Source organism: Condylura cristata, unplaced genomic scaffold (genome assembly GCF_000260355.1).
Source record: "Condylura cristata isolate star-nosed mole 26May11 unplaced genomic scaffold, ConCri1.0 scaffold00026, whole genome shotgun sequence".
Taxonomy (NCBI): domain Eukaryota; kingdom Metazoa; phylum Chordata; class Mammalia; order Eulipotyphla; family Talpidae; genus Condylura; species Condylura cristata.
The window spans coordinates 20047816-20070408 of NW_004567127.1; the positions used below are offsets into that span (position 1 = coordinate 20047816).

A 22593-nucleotide genomic window follows, 5' to 3' on the forward strand; every position below is an offset into this window, starting at 1 on the left:
CCCTTTTGGCTCCCACTAGGTCTGACATAAACAATTGTTATCTTACCAAACAGTAGTACAGTGTGTAGTTTTCTTCCACTGAGGTAGAACATTCAGGGTTAAGAAGTCTACATCAGTTTTGTTTTTTTTTTTTTTTGCACAAAAAACATAAGACATATCTCATAGAAAAGTTGTAAGAATTAAATATTGCTAATGCATATTTAAAGCACTTTGCATTGTGTCTTAACATATAAAATATAAACAATTATTAATCAGTATGTTTGGTGAGTGGAAGTATTAACCCAAATAGCCCCATAGCAAACAGACTGGTAGATGTGTCATTCACAAAAGAGTGTGATAATATACAAGATCTGAAATAACCTAAGAGGTCACTAGTTAAGCAAAATGCTTTCCCTATTATCTACTACTGATGTGATATGAAGTTAAATACTTTTAAATGTCTAGTGATTTAACAAGAAAGTTGTCAAGACCTTGAAGCTGGGAAAGAAATGAAGTTTCAGTTAATAAATCTGTGAGCTTCTGAGGTAGTTTATTAAAAGTAACAAAACAATTTCACATTTTGGGAAAAAAAAACAATATTCACAATCACTTGGGAACTTGTGCTGTTTCTGACTTTATCATACTTCTTCACACTACAAATTAATCTCTAAATGTATTTGATCTCAGGTTTTATGATAAAAATCAATAAATTATGTTGTATGGTAGAAATAACATCAAGTTAAAATTAAAGACTATTGGATTCTAATCCACAAATTAGTTAATGGGCTCTTGGGCAATCTTTGAACTGAGGTGAACTTCAGTTCTCTGACACTTAATGGGATTAGACTAATCACTATATTTAAAAGTATTAAAATAAATAATAACTACAAATACAAAGTACTTCTAATACTGCCCCTTTTCTTATATGCTTTTTCCCTTTCATCAGAAACAAATTTTTTTGAGGGGGGAGGCAGAGATCAAACCTTATTTATCTTCTCACCACAGCACTTAAACCACAGTATGACTGACTGAGTTGATTGAGTGTTCCTTGCAGAGCTTCTAGTTTAAGAAGGCACAGAAACAAAATGATATTCTAGTAGCTAATGTTTACAGTTATATTAATATACAAGAACAAATGATTATGCATTAATATGATTGCTGATATTCAATATACAGGCTCCTTATTGTTGACCATTTGTTGACAATTTTAATTTAGGAAAGGACTTCTAAGCCAAAATATTTCCTCACTTCTGACATACTTTAGAGAAAGAAGTTGATTCTAGTAAATCTCATTTACCTTAGAGGCAACATCCACAATATCAGTATTGTACCTAAGAATTCACTCCTCAGTAGCCTTTTTAAAAATTTTTTTATCTTTGCTTTGTTACTGACATTACAAAAGAAAATGTCATCTGATCAAGGAAATAAAGAAGAGATCTAGATAATGCATTAAAAAACACACATATGTTAGCCATGCTCATTGACTCAACTGCCTCATATACCCATTTTCTAGTTAAATTTTTGGTGCAGACTTATTGCAGGTGCAGTTCTAAAATATCTCTGACATGGAATGGAAATTGGAGTGACAGGTAACTATAAAGGAAGCCTTAGAGAACAGATGGCTAGCTTCCCCATTTCTTTTGAACAAAGGCAGTCTTCCCTCTCTGAATATATCCCCAAAGGAGAATTAGAGAATTCCATTTCTCTATTTTAGAAATGGAATTAGAAAATTCCATTTCTCTATTTTAGTAACATTTCTCTATTTTAGTAACAATGAAATTGGAGAATATATTTACTTCACAATTTCCTGGATCTCAATTGTTGGGGAAATGAAGATTTTTACTGACCCTCAGCTATCAGCCTCAACCATATCAACCTGAATTTGAATGTTACTCACAGATTAACTCTACATAAATAGACACAAGCACGATACATTTTTATTATTGAATTACCAATTTACCATATGCAGAGCAAAAAAGTAAAGGGACTGATCTATTTGTGCATTCACATTTTAAATTCCTGAATGATGAACAAGTGAACAAAAGATCAGTTAGGAATGGAAAATTGAAGCAAGGTTTTCCTTATACCTCTTCTAATTTCTCTAATAATTATAGAAAACATGCTCAAAATTTGTAGAGAAACATTTGTTTTCTACAGGTGAGATCATATTAACTAATGAAGTATGTTTACCTCAATAAATTGGAAAGACTCCCTCAATATTAAGGACAGTCTATCTCTGGCTAATGTAATAATTATTTTCATATAATATAAACATAAACAAAAAGTGGTGGGGTGGTAGAGTTTAAAATTTTCTAAAATGTTAATACTCTTAATGCTGAGTTTCCAGTTCTAGAATAGTCCATTCCCCTTGGGGTGAACAATCTTCAGAGGAAAAACTTGTCATGGTGATGCTTGCTGAGGAATCATCAAGTGGAGATGGTAGCTCACTCCATCTGGTCAAAGTGTCAACGTGTGCTTTACCCTGAGGTTTTGAGCTGTCGCGTGCTAAAAGTAGTGTTTGATTGATTAGATACTGTGCTAAATTTAAGTCTTCAGGAACAGAATTTGTAATATTTAAGTTTGAATCCTGTTCAGAGAGCAGTTGCTTTAACAGAGTCCAATCTTGTTTTGCAAAGTGCTGATCGTCTTCACAATTCATGTCCATAACATGTGTTTCTGATCCCATTTTCTGCTCAAATGCTTCTATTACATCCATCTCATATATTGGAGAGAGGGTTTTTGAAGGTCGATGGTCATATATGTAGGTTTGTGCCAATGAGTCACAATCATCTATGTCTCCTGAAATAATTCATAATACTACACAATGTAAAAATTGCACATGTTGGTACCCCTCAGAGTTTTGTAGAACAATATAATACAGTAACTCAGTTATAGTTAAAAAAAAAACAGAATGGGAAAAAATGATACTTATACAAAACTGATGAGATTTTTGAGGCATATTTTTGTATCTTAAAAGAACTCAAGCATAATGTGTAGCAGCAAAATCAACACAGGCAACTAACAATTCTACATAATTGAATTTGAAAATTTGTGATACAAAAAACAACAAATTATTTAAACATGAACATAGAATGTGCACATGTATCTAATTCACTACCATAGAAACTTAAAGAGGAAAAAAGGACACAGTTATTTGATGATGACTTTTAAATTAAGTCAGTTCTAAAATGGGAATAAGTACATTTATTCTAAAGGCTTATTTTTATATTGCACATGCAAAGGAGGATGCAAGCAAGGACAAAAAATAAAAATAAAAAAGGTACAACTTTAAAGAGCTCCCTATTCTTGCTCAATCAGTATTTTCCTTAGTTCTGATATGTGATGGCTACTTCGTCAGCTACTATTGCATATTTTAATGTGACGATTGGTTCAAGTTACTATAATAAAGAGGACAAACACACAAAATGATTGGACAGAAGGTCATCTAATCATATGAAATAAGCCTGGACTCTTTTTTCATATATTATCAATGCTTCTTGATATAATCTCTTTTAGGAAATTTACCTTTATAGTAGAAAATTTCAGAATAGAATTACAGTGATTCGGAAAGTCTTAATTCTTGGAAAATGTGTATAATTTTAATAATTAACCCAGCTAAAATAGTTCAGTGCTTTTAGTTAACATTACTATAGTTATTGCACAGCCCTCTTAAATATATGCTAGCATAGTCCATAAGTCATATGCAATGCATAATAAATTTCTAATAGTCAAGAATTCCTGTTAAATCAGACAGAAGTAACTAAATAATAGCAAACTAAATTTTTCTTTCATGTAAAATCTTAGTAGATTAGTCAAAAATTTTCCTAGATACTAGTTCTTTACTAGGATTTCAACTGAACAACAGAGTAACTAGGTAACTTTCATTATTATTATGACATTGATATTCTCATTTAAATTCTGAATCTTTTGCTTATTCTTTCTAACTAAAATATAACATCCAGGGCTACATACAACTTTAACATTCTATAAATTCATTTTCTTATGGATTTAGCACTTCTATTTCTGTACATTACCTGCAGATAAAGCAATATTAGCTTTTTCGGTAGCTGTGGAATGGCTCTCTTTCACTTGACCTTCCTGAGGCAGAGCTTGACTCCAGCAGGAGTCCAGAGACTTTGAAGAGTTGTCCTTTGGTATGTCAGAACTGGGTTCTCTGTGATGAAGTGCCAAATGACATGGTCTTTCTTGAGATTTTATATCATTATCGGAGAGTTTGCTGCGGTGCTGAAAGTCATTATCCGCATCACTTCCGCTGTTTCCTTTTTTGTCCTCTGGTAGAAGCTGTCTGTCTCCTTTGGCCAGGACATCTAGCGTGTTCTTTGTTTCTGTAGCTGAAGTACTCTGCTTGTCTTTTTTTGAAGAGTCAGTATTACCCAGACTCAAAAGTGAGCTTTCATTTTTATATACACTATTGCCTTTATCTTGTTTATGTTCTAAGATACTGCCTTCGCTTCCCTGTGAGTATCTGGAATAGCAAGTCCTTCCACGATGCTCGCGGAAAACACCATCAAAAACATCGGAAGGTGAAAGACAACCTACAGAAGGTCGAAGGGGAGTGTGGACTTCTCCATCATCAGATCCTAGCTCCTCACACTCATCTACTGAAAGTAAAACAGACCTTTTAAATTTTTTAGTTGCAGAAAATTCATGGCTTTCATTTTCAGTTGCATCTTCAAAAGCTAAGTTAATGATTCCTTGAAATTGCTGAGGAGCTGCGTTAGATGCAGAGAAATTCTCTATGACGTTTTCAGCTTCAGACCTTTCATCTTCTGTTTCATCTGCTGAAGAGGAAACTTGATCTATTTCCTGAGCAAAATGGACACTGCCTCGTGGAACATTTTCTTTTTCCCTGGGGTGGACAATTGTAGATCGAGACCAAATTTCTGGCTTTTTCCTAGGAGCATCATCATCGCTTGTCGAATTAACTTGGAAAACATCACTACTGCTTTGCTTTTTCATTTTGACTTCAATTCTTAAATTACTATCATATATTTTTAATTCTTCAGGCGTACTAGTATCACTGCTACTTCTTCCAAGGAAGTCGTGGCACAGCATTGTGCCACATTTAGATATACCTCTGTCATTGGACCCGTCGTCATCCTGAGAGCCTCCAGCATCATAGTCTTCAGACCTGGGCTTTATGTCATCAGAGGAAGTGCTGGCACTGCCAGTGTCAGACTCTGGACTCTCTCTGTGGTGCAGAACACTGGTGCTCAAATTCCAGTGACTCATAAATGGCACTTCTGGAATGTCATGGTTCTCTGGAGTTTCAGTTGTTTCCATCTCTTTTGGAGAATTTTTTCCTGATATTCGTTCCAAAAAACACTTGGAGGAAGTATGTGAATCTGCTGTTGTATGTTTGTCTTCCTTCATAACAGAGTCATCAGACAAGTCACTAGGAATTGTCTGTTTTTCTACATGAATTACAGCTTTTCTGTCAGCACACACAGAATCTAACATAGTGTCTGTCCTTTCAGGAACACAAGGTAAAACATCTTTCACACATTTAATGCTTGATGCTTCAATTATATCTTCCCTCCCTACTTGCTTTTCCCTATTTGATATTGAATGAATTTGAATTTGCCCTGCCTCTGTTGAATCTAAATCATAAAGCTGATTAGAGTTCAAGGAATTTTCATTTGGATTTAAGACCATGGATTTTAGGGCAGTGGTGCTATAAAGTTTCGAATCTACATTATCACTCCCAGTATGTGTTTTAGTTGCGTTACAATGATCTTTGTGACTGGAAATTTTAGGTTCACTTTTATTTGAACAAATACGTTTTGATTCCAGGTCATCTTTCGTTGCTTTATCCAGATTTGACATGTTTTGACATTCTAATACCAATTTCTCTTGTTTGTGATTGTATAATGGCTTTTGTGAGCTAGGTTTGCATGATGACTGAGAGGCTTCTGTACCACCGACTTTGGATGGGAGATTAATTAGCGGTTCAAGAGGCTTCTGTCCAGAAATATTATTACCCTTATTATTATTATCACAGAAATCATGATGCATACTTTTCTGGACAACTGCTGTTTCACTTTTTAAAAGTCTTTGAGAAGAAGCCTGAGTCTTCAATATAACCTGTCCAGGAGGCATTTTCTGTTTTGGATCTTTATTATTCAAAGTGTCACCTTTCTTAGATTGATTTAGATTTTTAGGCATTGTAACTACTTTCGCATTAACTTTAGGCAAAGTTGTATTTCCTTGCTTGACAATTTTTCTCTTGGGTATTTGTTTATCTGTAGTTGTACTGTGGTCCAACTTTGTCATATTTTCATCAGATTGTTTTGATGAGACTGAAGATTTTACTGAATTGGGTGACTCTCCTTGGGACCCTAAGATAAGAAAATTCAAAAATAAAATATATATACCTTCCAATTCATAAATGAAACTTAACAGTTGTTTTTAAGTTACTTTAGAAGAAATAAGATCAATAATGAAATGGTAATATAACTAGGATTACATGGGCAATCACAAATTAGGAGTGAGTGACATGATAAAAAACTTTCTACTATAAATATAATGGGGCTTTTTCAGAATCTTAGTAAAATTTATGGATTATTTCTTCTTCAAGTAAAAAGTGTTGATCTTTAGGTTAGAATTGGATCTACATGAACATATGGACATGGAGAAGCCTGTCTTTTTTGTACCAAAAGAGCAAGATGGCAGGAAAGGTTTTCCATTGAAGACTTTTTTGGGGGGAGGGTGGGTAAGAAAAGAGTAGGGGGCTGTTCCATATAGCTGAAGAGGAGAATCAAGTTAAATACAACAGAAATGTTGACATTGTCACAAATTTTTACTCAAACCTGAATAAAATAAATTTATTTCTCACATCCAGATCATTATTATAGGTCATTAGAGTCAACTCAGAACATAGAAGAGTAAACTAAAACTGGTCACGGGAGGAAAAGAGGTAAATTTTGAAAATTCATTTGTTTATGCTGGTTTATGTCCTACTGATATTTTTTTAAACATTGCCAATATTTTAAAATATTGAATTTTTAGCTATTGCTAGAACATGAATAATCTTTCTCTGCCTTATTTTTTTTACTAAGTAATAATTATTCCTTCAACTCAAAATTCACTTCAGTTTCTTCTAAGCTATTTTTTATGTAAATGCTTACTGAATAAAGCACATTAATTTATAAAATCAGTTACATTTAGCAAATAAAGCAATACAATCAGTAATATTTTCTTTCTTAGGGCATGGTCAAACAACAGGCAAAACACAAGATTACCAAGGGAAAAGTCTTCATTCATAACACAGCACTCTAGGCTGTTATTACTATTTTTTTAAGGGGCTCTTTAGTGCTAATTCTGTGGATAGAATTCCTGTATTATCAATGAAACTTCGAAGAAACATATTAGAATATATAAAAGGGCCAGAAATGCAGATATATTAGTGACATCTTAATAATTTCTCTCACAGATGAAAATAAAAAACAAAGCCATACCCCAAAATACCAAAACACTTGCCTGAAAAGTAAAAGTATAAAACCTGATCTCTCTAGTTTTAAACAAAATAAATAATTATTGAAACCAGTTGCATTTTGCTTATTTGCAGCTGACATTTCAAGTGAGACTTCTGCTTATTCAGTTTAAACAAGGGACATTCTCAGCCTTACCTTGAGCTTTAGCAAGACCAGAAGGGCCATTTTTCATTTTCTGCTGGGTGGTAATACATCCAGTGCTATTTCCTCTTTTCTTTAAAATTGCTTGTGGTCCTGAATCACTACATCCTTTGTTAGTGACCTTCTTTAGCACACTAAGAAAAATGATGTGCATTCAGCGTTACTTCAAGGATCCCAAAAGTGGACTTTTAAAAAGATTCATATGTGAAATATATTTTTCCTCAAAGAAATTAAAAAAAAGAACATTTCCCTTTTGTGAAAACAGAAAAACCACCTGTTCATAAGTCTTCAATTTATAAAGCTATATGACCAAGTATGATAAAGCAAGAGATAATCAAGTGCCATAAGTATAATTAAGTATTCCACTATTATTTTCTATCATCCATCATTCTGCTTAAAACAAAGTAATTTCTTTATTAATAAATAAAAGTTTTAAAATATCACTGGTAAATACATGAGATTTTCTAAGCAAGAAGAAAAAATATTCAGCCTCTCAGTAATCAAAAAAGATAAACTCATGCCATTTGTGGCAACATGGATGGAGCTGGAAGGGACATGCTTAGTGATATAACTGAGGAAGAAAAAGAAAAATACAGGATGGTTTCACTTAGCAGGAGTGTCAGGGATCGGAAAAAAAAATTGTAATATGTAAAAATGAAAATCAACAAACAACTATAAACCAGAGATATTCTATAGGGGTGGAGAGGGAAATAGGATCAAAACTGGGGCGGGAAGAGCACATGGGACTATGGTGATGGCACGTGGGTGAATTGGTGGTGGGAAGTTCCCGGGGATTACAAATGAGATGTAAAATATATATATATATATATATATATATATATATATATATATATACATATATAAAATAAAAAGGAAAAAATATTTAGCTAGACAGTATATAGTTAACCTTCAGAGAAAACCAATATATAGGTAGCACAATGAATGAAGACTTACCTGCTATTTACATTATTTTCTTGTTCATGAATGGCTTTTTTATTTGAAGTTCCATTGGTAACTTTTGAAACAGGTCTAAATTTTACTCCTGTACATAAAGAATAAATGGGTCAGGTCAGAGAACACTAATCATGCAACAAGTATGTATAAATTCACTGCTCAGATACTATAAACAAAATTTAATGTTAGTATGGGAAGAACTGCTTTCTCTTTGTTTGTATGACGATATGTAAATAAAGACTTCTTGGCATTTGAAACTAAATAAAAATCCAAACATAGGTTTATATTTTCCTAGGTATGTTGATATTTTCCAAGGAACATTTCCTAGGAGCTATTAAAAATGAGGCCACTCCATATATTCACAGTAGTCAAGATACAGAACAATTAAAGTGCCTGAGGCAGCTGAGTAGATAAAAAAAGATACATAATAATAGAATACTACTCAACCATTAAAAAGATGAAATCTTGCCATTTGCAAGAACACAGAATTTGAGAGCATTATGTTATATGAAATAACTCAGAAGGAGAAAGAAAAGTACTACATGATTTCAATCATTTGTAGAATATAAAGAAAAAAGGGGGGCCTCCCTGGTGATCTAGGGGTTAAGCCTCAGTGCCACCACTGCTAAGGCCTGGGTCCTCCAGCCAGGGAGGTGACCCACATGGCATGGCAGACCTCTCCTGTCTTGCCTGTTGCTCCCCTCAGCGGTGTATTTCAGTAGATCTGCCTGTTCTGCTCCCCACTCTGTCTCTGGTGAATCCTCTCACCCGCTGAACCTCTGGCCTGTACCCCAGTTCTTCTATGCAAAAACAAATCTTAAAGGCAAATGAACAAACAAAACAAAAACAAACTCTTGGGCTCTCACAGCAGAATGGTGGTTTCTAGAGGGGAAGGAGTGGGAGGGAATAGATAGAGGGGCTGACAGGCTGGTGGGGCATGATGAGTGACATTTGGGGGTGGGTGTTGGTGCGATGTATACAGTTGCTGAGGTGAGAAACTGTACATCTGAAACCTATACAGTGTGGTAAAAAAATATTACCTTAGAAAGAACAAAAAAAGTGTTAAAACTTACCTACAGTGGAAGTTTTGACAGTTTCAACATTGTTTTTTACTGTCTGTCTTGGAGATTCATGAAGGGACTGTGGATGACTAGAAGACTTCTCTTCTACTGATCCATTTTTCCGGGGTTCTTCCAGACATTCAGTGGAAATCAATAATTCCATACTTGAATTGGTAGATCTGCCGGAGCGCCCTGCGATGCTGCTGCTTGGAGAACCTTTTCCTGTCACTTTCTTTAAAGGCTTTGCTTTGGTTTGCACATTGAAGTTTCCAGTGAGTATCTTGGGTCTGGCACCTGTAATTTGCCCTTCCTGATTTCTCTCTCCTTTTCCATTTAATGGATTTTTCTGTCCGTTTAATGCTGCTGCTGCTGTTCTTTCCACAGCTTGTCTAGGTGACACATTTGCTGATTTTGTATCATCACTATTTTCTGTTTTGGATTTTATTATAGCTTTGGGCTTTCCAGGAACAGTTTTCACCCCAGTTTTTGATTCTTTTGTAAACTTTGATGCTATTTTGGCACTACCTTTTTCCTTTAAATCATCGGGCTTCAAAGTTTTATTTATAGTATTTCTATTTGTACTTGATGTATGCCCTGATGCTCCTAGTCCATCGGATTTCATCTTTTGCTTGGTAGAGGGATAATTCCAACACTCTTTCTTGTTATTTACTCTCAAAGACGTGTTTTTTATAAGACCAGAGTCAGAATGTTGTCTTCTTTGCTACAAAGAATAAAAAAGTACTTTGTAATATGACTTATGGTTTTGACATGTAATACTTTCACATTTCGATAAGCCAGTTTTTCAAAGAGGAAAAGCTACAGTCCATGTTATGATTCAGAACCACTCAAAATTTGAATTTTTGATCAAGACTTTGAATGTGCTATTGATCATCTTACCTTAGTCAACTCTGAAATATAGCAGAAGAAAGTGAAAGGCAATATTATTTAAAAAGGCAAGCTATTTAAGTTTAGTTATAGAAGAGGTTAATACCTATAGAAGTGCTAAAACCCTTTCCATAAATCAGCTTACTGAAACCGTACAACAATCCTATGTGTTAGCCCACTGTACCTCTGTTTCTTGAATAAGAAACTAGGAAAGCAATGAAAGGACACACGTTGATATGAGTAGAACTAGGACCCAAGATCATACTTTAAGAAGACAGTCAACTATCTGATACAATTTGAGGGTGACTGGGCCTCCCTGGTGCCACCAATGGTTAAGGTTCAACACTATGAAGCTGTCAGCAACTGGTACAACAGACTCTCCTGTCTCTTCTGCTGCTCCCCTCAACAGTATGTTTTGGTGAATATGCCTGTTTTACTCCCCACTCTTTCTCTGGTGAATCCTCTCAATCCCTGCACCTCTAGCCTGTACCCCAGATCTTATATGCATAAATAAATAAAATAAATATTTTACTCTATTCCTCCATCCTTGAATCTATTTTAAAGCATCATGTAATATGCAAGATCTATACAGTTTATGGAATAAATATATTCCTCTAGATAGTCACACGAACATAATAGAGCATGGCGAGGATTTAATGTATATGCATTCCTAGGCAGTTTCTGAGTAACTCTGCAGAGTTTATGTCCTTCTTATATACAAATGACCAGCTGGGAATAGTCATCATGTGAGAGGGGCAGGGATGGTGTTGGAAAACAGATGGTGAAAGGTGCCACCTGTGATAATAACAGGTAGTTAATAATAAATATTAAAAATAAATCATAATAATTAATAATAAATAATTGTGCCCCAGGGCAAGTGGTAAAAGGCACCAACTTGTCAACTGTGGTAATAACAAGTGTCAAAATCAGCAATTAACGACACTGAACTTCCTTCAGAGACTAGCCAGGGGAAGAAAGTGAGTGGCCTCCCTAGGAACGCACCCCCAGTTAGCATGCAATGACTCCCACTGGCGGCGCCAGGATGCTCACGACATGTTTTGAGTATATTTCAGGAGAACACAAAAATTTGGGACTAAGTTGGCTCAGAACAAAGAACCTGACTGAGTGGCCTTGATCCTCCCTCACAGCAAGAATTACAGGAAAGTAGAACAAGAGGAAGTGTGTCTGCAGGGAAGCTGCAAAGCACTCCAGGAGGAGACCCTGTCCAGGGTTCATCCCGGAGCTCTGTCCTCTGGTTCTCCTGTTTCCACTAGAGCCACAGTGCCTCTGTTCCACTTGGTGTCTCGAGGTACTGCATTCTTGAGAACTCAAGGCTGCTCTGGGCTGGGCTGGTATCAACCACATGTTATTGACAAAAAAGAAGAAAAAGAGCCCCTAAAACATCCCGCTTAGGTCCCTTTTAATTGTAGTACTATTCCTTTATATATATACCTGTATGTATACATTTATATCTATACCTATCTATCAATATCTCTCTATATATAGATAATGTTTAAATTTTATATATTCCTACATATAAATAGAAAAATTTTAACATAATCAAAAGAGGACTGAATAGTACAGTCTTGCATACACTTATTGCCCAGCTTTAATAATGATGAACTCTTAGCATTTTGTTTCGCATATTACTACCTCTATTTTATTTTGTCACAAATCCCAGACACCTAATTTTATTCACAGTTCCAGACCACCAATACAATGGAAACTTTCTCTAAATCTACTCTCATTAACTTTCTCCCAACTCCAAAAGATCTTATCTCTTTGGACACACATTTGTTCATTCACATTTATTAAGCATTTACTACATAACAGATAATTGTACATACGTTATTTCACTCAATTTTCACAATAATCCTGCTAATTTTTTTATTCCATTTTACAGAGAAGCAAACAAGCCTCACAGATGATAACAGATAATAAATGTAGAGTCAGATTTGAACTCTTCTGATTCTATGTTTCGCTCCCATTTCAGTATACTACTGTCCTTCTGAGGAAAGTGTATCACCCATTTCCTTCCCACTGTGGTTAACAGTAACAATTAACAGCCTGAAACACAGGAGGGTAAGAAAGAGCAATGAGATTTGGTTTATTTTGCTGCAAGGAAGGAGGAAAGCCTGGTTTATAAAAGATAGCAGAACTGCAGAAAACAAAAGGCAGAGAGGGTAATTTCTGAGGGTCTTAAACACATGGGAGATACTCAGGAACTAGGATATAGCAAAATACTCTATACCCTAAGGTATCATCTCCTAATGCACGTTGTGTGAAGCTACATTAAGATACTTAAAAGGGTGAGGGGGGCCCTCCCTGGTGGCACAAGGGGTTAAAGCACAGCACTATGAAGGGTTAAAGCACAGCACTATGAAGCTATTGCAGCCACTGCAGCACAAGCCAGGGAGCTGACCCACATGGCGCAGTAGTCCTCTCCTGACCAGCCCGCTGCTCCCCTCAGCAGTGTATTCCAGTCAGTCCGCCTGTTCTGCTCCCCACTCTGTCTCTGGTGAATCCTCTCATCCCTCACACCTCTGGACTGTACCCCAGTTCTGTTTGCATAAAGAAATAAATTTAAAAGAAAAAAAGGGCAAAAGGGGAGTCTAGTGGTGTTTCATAGTTATAAAAATTAAAGGAAATGTTGAGTAAAACAGAATTCAAAAGTGTTCATTACTGTAGTATTTCTCAGAATTTTTATAAGGTGCTAGTCTCTAAGGGGACCTACTGGGTACACAGATTCTCAAGTACAATGGCAACGTATATTCTTAGTTGGAACATATGATAGCGATGGTATTTTGTGGAACACACTTGAAAAATAGTCCTAGAAAGTTCTCAAGCAAGATGCTCCAGTGTTCTATAGTTTCTCATCCAAGACATTTGCAGCTTAATCTTTGCCGCAAGCCATGACAGGTCTCTGTTGTGGCTTGAAGTTGTATAATTTCCTATCTACTGGCAGCGAAGAAAAGACTCCCTACTCCAATCTGTAAAGGCAGTATGTTCTTTGCATCCCAAACCAAAACTCTCAATATGTGTCTCTGTAAGACTGCAATGCATGTACTAGTTAGAATAATTTTATACTTCATATACATATTTGATTAGGTAGCAACAGGTAAGTTAGCTTGGAACATGCACTATCATTATCAAGGACTAGAATTTATAGTTCATGTCATAACTAATACACCAAGTAACCTTTGTGCATGTGTGCGTGGTAAAAAATGAATAACATTTATTATGTTAACCATTCTCAAGAGGGTTGAGCAGTAAAGTCAGCTACATTTACCTTGTTGTGCAACAGATTTTTAAAACTTGTACATCTTGCAAAGCTGGAACTCCATAATAACTGAGCAACAATTTGTTTTTACCTTTGTCACCCTAACCTCTGCCAACTCTGTCTACTTCCTAAGAGTTTACTACTTTAGATATCTCTTAAGTACACCAGGTAACTTCTAAAGCCAAACACAGCTCTTGAAGATAGTTACCTTTTCATACTAAAAACTATCTTAGGTGAATCATAAAATCATAGTATAGAGAAAATTGGGACAATTAAAATCTTCCTCTGGAAGTAGGTTAATTTAAAAATTAGACAGCAAATGAGGTCTAGAATTCTAGACAGTTTCTGACCTACTGGACTAGCTCCAATATATTAACTGCCAAAAAGGTTTTCAAGGAAATAAAAATGATAGACAATATTTCACTTTCTATGCCAGTTAGATATAAAAATTCATCTCATTAATGAAATTATGAAATGTTCACTTTATTACAAAAAGACTCAAAATTACCTCTATTCAGAAATAGTTGTACTCAATGAAAGAATAGATTTTTTTAACTATTCTGAAATGCAAAAAAAAAAAATTATTTGGTATCTCTTTTCACAGAGAACTATAAAATTTTAAGAGTTTACCTGAGAGCTACTGAATATGGGCTTTTTGCCAAGTCTTCGATCATCACCTTTGTCAAATGCAGCTGCAGAAAGAAATAGCAGTTTACTTTTATAGGAGACACTATAATTACCACTGAAGTAGATAGAAACTAATAAGGAAGAAAAATGATTACAATTTGATAGAAATTACTTTTTAAAAGCTGAACCAATTTGGTATATATTAATCTAGTTAAACAATCCCTCCCCTTATATTTTAAACATAAAAAAAAAACCCTAAATTTCAAACTTTTTTGGCTCCCATTGACTGATGTTCTTAAAATTAGTAAATAAGAAATGTATATCTCAACTTAAAAAAAAACTAAGAGTTTTCTCAAGATGTGAAATTTTAGAAATAATCAGCTTCAACTAATATTCCAGATTTTAAGTTTACAGGTTGTAAGAACTATTGAATATGAAAAATGATTACTTTAAAAAATAAAACTATTCTGTTGAAATTAATTATTACTTGGCTTAGCAGGTAAATCATGAAGAAGGAAAAAAGATAAATAAGAGTCTTTGAAAATAAAAAAGAAATAATCATCAAACCCACATAATTCTTTTTAGAGTTACATAAGAATGTATTTTCCAAATTAGGCTTATATGAGAATTATTAGAGAACTCATGTTTGTGTTCTTCAAATAAGAATTGAATGACATCAGGTAAATATGTAGGAATAATGGTAGAAGAGCTAAATATATAGGAATAATGGGAGGAGAGCTTTAAGTATAGTTTTATAATCTCCCCAAAATTGATTTTTATTAAAAGAGTTGATGAAAATACATTAAATTATCTGTAACTATACCATGCGCCTTCTACTATTTCTATTGTATAGAATTTGTACTATAAGATAAGTAGGATCCTAGAAATGGCATTATACAGACTGACTTATAGAATGACAACAGGGAAAAATTAATACAAAAATTCCTCCAAAGGTCAGTTAACTCCGCTAGAACATAAGAAATGTTATTACAAAACACAATCTAGAAATCACTCCTTTATCTGTGGTTTCCCAATGTAGTAATTATGTACAAATCGTGATTCATTATAATTCAATACATTTAAGAAAAAAATATATTATTACACTTACATGGTATTGTAAGTTGGAAAGTCTTTTGGCAATAGCTGGATTACTAAAAACAGTCTGTTCTGATTATGTGTGTATATATATGTATTCATATATATTTTAAATTAGCACTTTGAATTAAGATAAAGAACATTGGTTGAGGCCCAACTTTACCATGAAATCCTCTAAGATGGAGAAAAACAAAGTTTACTATCAACCAAAAAGAGTTGAAGACACCTATTCATGAAATGCTGGTCTTATTTCTTCAAGGTATAGATCTTTGTAGTAAAGAAAGCTGTCATCTAAAAAATCAGGACAGAGATAGTCACAGGGAAAAAATTCCAATTTCTAAGGATCTTTTCTTGTTTTTCTTATTATTTTGTTGGAATTTCTTTGAGAAGTGTTTTCTTAGAGCACATCTAGCTCCACTATCATGTTATGCTCATAGCGCAAAGCAGAACAGATTATATTCTGACTAATTCATTAAAGAACTTAACCTATCAATTCACCACTAGAAATATAATATATCACATATGGCTTCCATGCTGTATAGTGTAAAAATGTCTGGTTCATGAACTGCAGTCTCAACTTAGAGTGTTTCTGAAAAGTATACTTGCTGAATCTGTCAGCATTTTTTTCTAAGGCACCTGCTTTAACCCAAAAATAGTCATGAAGCCATTTTTCAGTTCCACACCCTTAAAATTTTATTTTAATGTTTTTGAACCAAACATACATTTTGAGCAAGCTACATCTTTTATTGAAGCTAATGCTTCCAATGCTTCCAATGGTGCCTTTAAATGTCAGAGACCGCTGTGCGGTCTCCTGAGGGACACTCCGCAGTAGCACACACCATCTCACTGAATCAATCAATTGTGAAATAAATCCATCTAATCTAGGCAAAACCACAAGAAAGGATATCATATGCGAAAGATGGAAAAGCTTTATGACAAACTACATTTTAAAAGGGAGATAAAGTATGTTTATTCATTTGTTCTATGTGGATTATATTTTTCTCTACTTTACTCTCTTGAGAATGCTTGTAAGAAAATTTGTCTGAAACATTGTTGCTAATACGGAATAGGATTAAAAATTCCTGTGAATATATATGTGCATATATACAGAGAGAGATAGATATATAAAGGAAATGAGTTTCATTTTTCTAAGTAGAGCAAAAAAGCATGATTTATTAAAACTGCCTGAACATACTATCACTAGTTTCAATTAGCAAGCTATTATTGAATAGAAATAAACAAACATTAATCCTACCACAAATTAGAACTCCCTCGAAATATCTCTGGTCACAAAGATCATAATGTAAGAATAAAAAAATTTCAAGGCTAACATACCTGCTTGGATTTTCTGTTGATCATCTGTGCTCATCAGCTTCCAGCTTTCTGTGTGACGAACAGCGTAGAAAGACTGAACCAGGAAGACCCACAGCTTATCACGCAGAGCCTGGATCTTACACGTAAAACCCTGTGTTCAAGCAACAAATCAGCAGCTGGTGAGAGCCACATTGTCATAGCAACCAGTCATTATTCCTTTCCGAATCTACTTACTCCTAAGCTAGATCAATGATGTCATCACTTAGATTTTTAAGATCGTTGGTCACATGTTATTTATGAAGGCTTATCCTTCAACAACAGGGTTTTATAGAGAATATGAAGCTAAACCTTATCCTTTCAACCAAACATTATTTTAAACCATCAATGGCTTTAACATGAATACCTTACACAGCCTTTTCAAATCAACCTTGATATTACAAGGTCAAATACTTATACAATAAGTATGATGAAATATTTTATCATTCCAGTTAAGCAAATATGTGAATAATCTGCAATTAGCTTATTGTCATTGATTAACTGCATTTAAAAATAAGTTATTTTTAAATATTTATTTTCCACACAGTCCAATTTTTTTTCTGAAGACAAAAATAATTAATATATTATAAAAACGAAAGACACTGATGTTTTAAAATTTAAAAATATTCTTTACAATTCTATGTAAGTTTTTTATTTAAGAAATTTAATCTAGTGAGTGAATGGAGGAAAATACTAGAGTTATACTTTACTAATTAATATTGCTAATACCAAATTGTGTTTAGAATTAGCCTGGAAAATGCCAAATTCTAAACTTCTTAAATCCATTTAGAAGTAAATGAAATTCTAAAAATTTTGTATCATGAAATATTCCAAACATACACAAAAGTTAAATACTCTAATCAACTCCCTAGTTCTATCACCTAGTTTCAATGAATCATGCAACAATTAAAATGTGCACACAATTAAAAATATTAAGAGTTCAAATATTTTATCATTTCAATAAACTTTATTACATTCAATACCATTTCTTTTGTATGGTCAGAGTTTAGTAATGTGTCCAGAGCCATAAGAAGAGAGCAACTATTCTCAGTAGTAATGTTTTCTTCAATTGCTTTCAGTATTTTTTCCAAGAGATCAGCTTTGCTGCTCATTGCTTGTGACTACAAAACACAGAAACTGGTATTTAGTAAGACTATACATAAAATGTGTACAAAATGTGAAGATCTGGCATAATGGCAGACCATTTCTTATAACTGGCTGTATGAAGTCAACTAGAAATCTTATTTCCTTTGTTAGTAACAATAGTGATTATTATTATTATAATTGTATAACATAATAACCCTATTTATAATTACAGTAAAACAAAAGTGAAACATTTCTGCATATGTTCACATACACACACACATAAGTACCCAAACAGTCCTGAAAATAGAACTTGGAAGTAAGTGATAGAAGTTCAATAACTAATTTTAGAGAAAGGGGTCTCAAGTAAGACAAGTTTACATGCACACAATTGATTACTGACCAAAACAGTATCTTTAAGACTTTGGCTCCTAAAATATGGCTTAGGTTCCTTGAAGGTTGGTGTTGGCCAGTTATACTGTGCTTGCCAGAGCGCTAAAACCTTCCCCCCCACACCCTTTCAGTATCTTGTGAGCCAAAAATCCAGCCCATCACTGCTCTAAATCCTATGCAAATATGCCATCTGCTATGGAATTTATTTAAGCCATACTAATTTAATCAAAGGCAAACTGAATTCAAAAACTCTTACATAATTAAAATACAACACAAAGATGGTATTAAATGTAGGATATAATTTTAGAAACTGTACCTGTAAGAGAAGAGCAAAATTTTCACTTTGAATAATCTTAGAGAAGTTTTCAATAATAAATGCAATACATTCCTCTTGCAGCTGAGAGGCCATAGCAAGTGCCGCTTCCGTCCACTTCACTCTGGGTAAACTGACGAGGAGCCTGTCACTTTCCATCAGAAGAAAAGCAGCATTCTTATCATTCTTTATAATTTAAAAAATATTGGGAAAATAGTTAGATTACTGCTGATAAAATATTGAGCAATATTTTATCAAATGTTCTCTGTTTTCTTGTGATTTTTTTCCTGCAACAAACCACAAAATCCCAGGTGGCTAACATCTCTGCCATTAGTTTTACATGTAATAATTATTCACTGATTCAAAACTACCCAAAGGTGCAAAGTAGGAAGAATCCACCTTTAAAAAATAGTGAAAACAGATGGGTCAAACACTACATGACATACACTTCAGCGACATCTTTAAAGACAGAGCACCCAACGCCACAATAGTGAAGGCAAAGATAAATAGATGGGACTACATCAAGTAAAGAGCTTCTGTACAGCAAAAGAGACATTACTAAAAACAAACAGACAGATCACTAATTGGGAAAACATTTTCTCACACAAAAGTAGCGATAAAGGACTGATCACAAAAATATACGGAGAACTGATGAAACTCAACAAAATAAACAACCTCATCAAAAAATGGGCAGTAGAGCTAAAAAGACACTTCTCCAAAGAGGAAATGCAGATGGCCAACAGGCATATGAAAAAATGTTCAACATCACTCGTAATAAGGGAGATGCAAATTAAAACCACAATGAGATACCACCTCACCCCAGTGAGAATGGCACATCTTCAAACAACTAGCAACAACAAATGTTGGTGAGGATGTGGAGAAAAAGGAACTCTCCTGCACTGCTGGTGGGAATGCAAACTAGTACAACCACTATGGAAAACTGTTTGGAGGTTCCTCAAACTGCTAAACATGGAGCTTCCTTACGACCCAGCAATCCCACTCCTAGGTATCTACCCAAAAGACAAAAAAATACTGATTGAAAAAGATACTTGTACCCCCATGTTTATTGCTGCTTTTTTTACAATTGGAAAAACATGGAAGCAGCCCAAATGCCCAAAAGTAGATGACTGGATAAAAAAGATGTGGTACATATATACAATGGAATATTACTCAGCAACCAAAAAAGAGAAACACATGTCTTTTGCAGCAACTTGGATGGGACTGGAAAAGATCATGCTTAGTGAGATAAGCCAGAAAGAGAAAGAAAAATACCGGATGGCTTCACTCATAGCAGGAGTATAATGAACCAGGTGGAAAACAACAAAAATAATGAACAACCATATACCAGAGACATTTTGTGGGGGTGGAGTGGGGAATGGGATCAAAAATGGGGTGGGGGGAGGGAAATGCACGGGATTATGGTGATGGCACATGGGTGACTTGGTGATGGGAAACCCGCGGGGATTACAATTGAGATGGGAAAAAAATATACAAAATGATGTAAAAATAAACTTTTGTAATAAAAAAAATAGTGAAAACAAATCTGATAGCAAGGTGATAAGACAACTGTAAAGAAAAATTTGACTTCCCTGAGATTTTTGGTAGGCTTTTATCTACTATTTTACTAAGATTTTTAATTTTTGTACTTACAGATATCATTCATAATTGCATGGCTACATTGACATAGCCTTAATTTTCTTCCCTGACTATAAAGTACCTGCTCTTTATTACAAATTTAGAAAGGCTAAAATTATTTATAGTCTCTAGTGGTTGTCTTCCTCTTCCCTAATTAGGTAAGATTCTCCTTTTTATATCTGATTCATTTAATGATGACTCATTATTTATACCATAGGAAAAAAATGTCCATGAATATGATCATTATGGAACAAAAATTCACAAATACCTTATGAACCAAGGAAAAACAGCAACTTATAAATCACTGCATCTTATTCATGTCTGATTTCAAGTTCTTAAAACAATACTTGTCAAAAAATTATTAGTTACTGATGGATTGTAGGAAATGGAAAACGTGGTCACAAATTCTTTGTAGCTACATCCATCAAGAGGTGAAAATCAATTTCTTCCTCCCTCCCAAACTTACAATGGCTTTTCACTTGCTTGGACAGTTGTGTTGCACAAATCCCATAACCAAAGACTCACAATGCTTGGAAACTTCTGGCTTTACTCTTGGTATTCTGGGGCCATGAGGCCATAAAGAAGGCTATTAAGAAAGACCACAGAGCACAGTCCCCCACACTACAACTAGCTAAAAGCAATCACAGGCAAGATGAGCAGGAGAACCAACCAGTCAACCCACAGAATTGTGAGAAATATTAAGCTTTAGCTTTAAGGTACTTAGTTTTGAGATGACTTGTTACAGAGCAATAGAGAATATGGAAATGACAGACTGAAATCCTTAACAGAAGTTGCATGATACATACTTTGCTCTCTCTCTGTATCATTCAGATCTCAACTCAAGCTGTTTTCCCTGATTCTTATTTGAACATCAGGTTCCTTTGGTACCTACCAACAGAGAAGCTGTCCCTTTCTTTAGAGCACTTACTTTATCAGCAATTGCTCAGTCTTAAGTGCAACTATTTGATTACTATCAGTTTCTCCTACTAGGCTGTTTATTTGTATGGACTGTGTCTGTTTTAGCTCACCACTGTATAGTTCACCCAGGGTCTATACAAAAGTGGGTCACAGAAGAAGACACTCAGACATTTGTTAATCTGTTAGCATCATCAGAAACTAATAGTCTGTAAGTAATTTCTAAGTCAAATTAAGTTTAATCTTGAAGATCAAAGTTTTTAAAAACTTTACCCATTTACCAAGAATTCTTTTTAATACATGATATATTTCAACTGCTTTATTCGAGGTAAAAAGCTACATATTTTGTTATATATGAAGTTCTTTTTGAGTGTATCATTTTTTCCTTCTCTGATGATTTTCTGAGTAATTGTGCAATTAGTAAGTATTCTAGGCAATAAGCCTAATTTGCTGTACTATGGCAACTGTAGTAGAGTCAAATTTAAAGTATTCAAATAAACTTGGCCGGTATCTACCAAGTATTTATTATATATATAATGTTAAGTCTGAGGGCATAATCTTTTTAAAAATACAGATATAGAGCAGAGTTTTTCTAATTTAGCTTGGAATCTACTGAAAAACTAAATGATGGGGATCAATAATAACATAGATAATTTGTGATATTATTTTTATTTTTATAAAAAGATTTATTTTTATTTTACTTGTGCATACAGAACTGGAGTACAGGCCCGAAATGCAGGAGCGGTGAGTGTATTCACCAGATGCGGAGCGGGGAGCAGAACAGGCCGACTGACAAAGTACACTGCTGAGGGGAGCAGCGGGCAGGTCAGGAGAGGTCTGACGTACCATGTGGTCACCTCTGGGGCAGGCGGGAATCGAACTCATGTGAAGTGGCTTTAGCTTCTTAGTAACCCACTTCTTAACCCACTGAATCACCAGGGAGGGCCGTGATATTATTCTTTATTGATATAAGTACAAAACATTAAATGTAGAGTAGCTTGAGGGTCAAAGATGGGGTAAAATGTGATACTTACAGACCACACACATTCAATTTTAAATGAACAGTTAACATAACACATGGTTCAAATTTCAAAAATATAAAGGGCAATACTAAAGCCTTCCTTTCCTTCTATCTCCAAGCCATTCATTTCTCTTCATCAGTTATTTATTATTATTTTTCTGTATCTTTCAGTACTATTCATTTTTGTATCTTTCAAGATATTTTATACACATACAAACAAAAACATAATGCAATTTTCCTTTCATTCACTCCAGTGGAGGCATTAATATGCACAACACTCTGTAGTCTGTTTTTTACACTTAGTATACATTGAGTATTTTCTCTCAGAATATAGTCTTGTTATTTTA

General features: G+C 34.4%; 1 protein-coding gene across 1 annotated transcript; it reads right to left on the reverse strand.

The window, feature by feature from the left end:
• Nucleotides 1-512: 512 nt before the first annotated feature.
• Nucleotides 513-18001, reverse strand: KIAA1107 (KIAA1107 ortholog). Its single transcript, XM_004689784.2, has 8 exons — nucleotides 17870-18001; nucleotides 16872-17001; nucleotides 14445-14506; nucleotides 9662-10370; nucleotides 8589-8676; nucleotides 7629-7768; nucleotides 4014-6338; nucleotides 513-2778 (listed from the first exon to the last, which is right to left on the reverse strand). The coding sequence occupies exons 1-8, from the start codon at nucleotides 17996-17998 to the stop codon at nucleotides 2309-2311; spliced, it is 4053 nt and encodes a 1350-aa protein (XP_004689841.1). The 5' UTR covers nucleotides 17999-18001; the 3' UTR covers nucleotides 513-2308.
• Between the last annotated feature and the right edge of the window lie 4592 nt (nucleotides 18002-22593).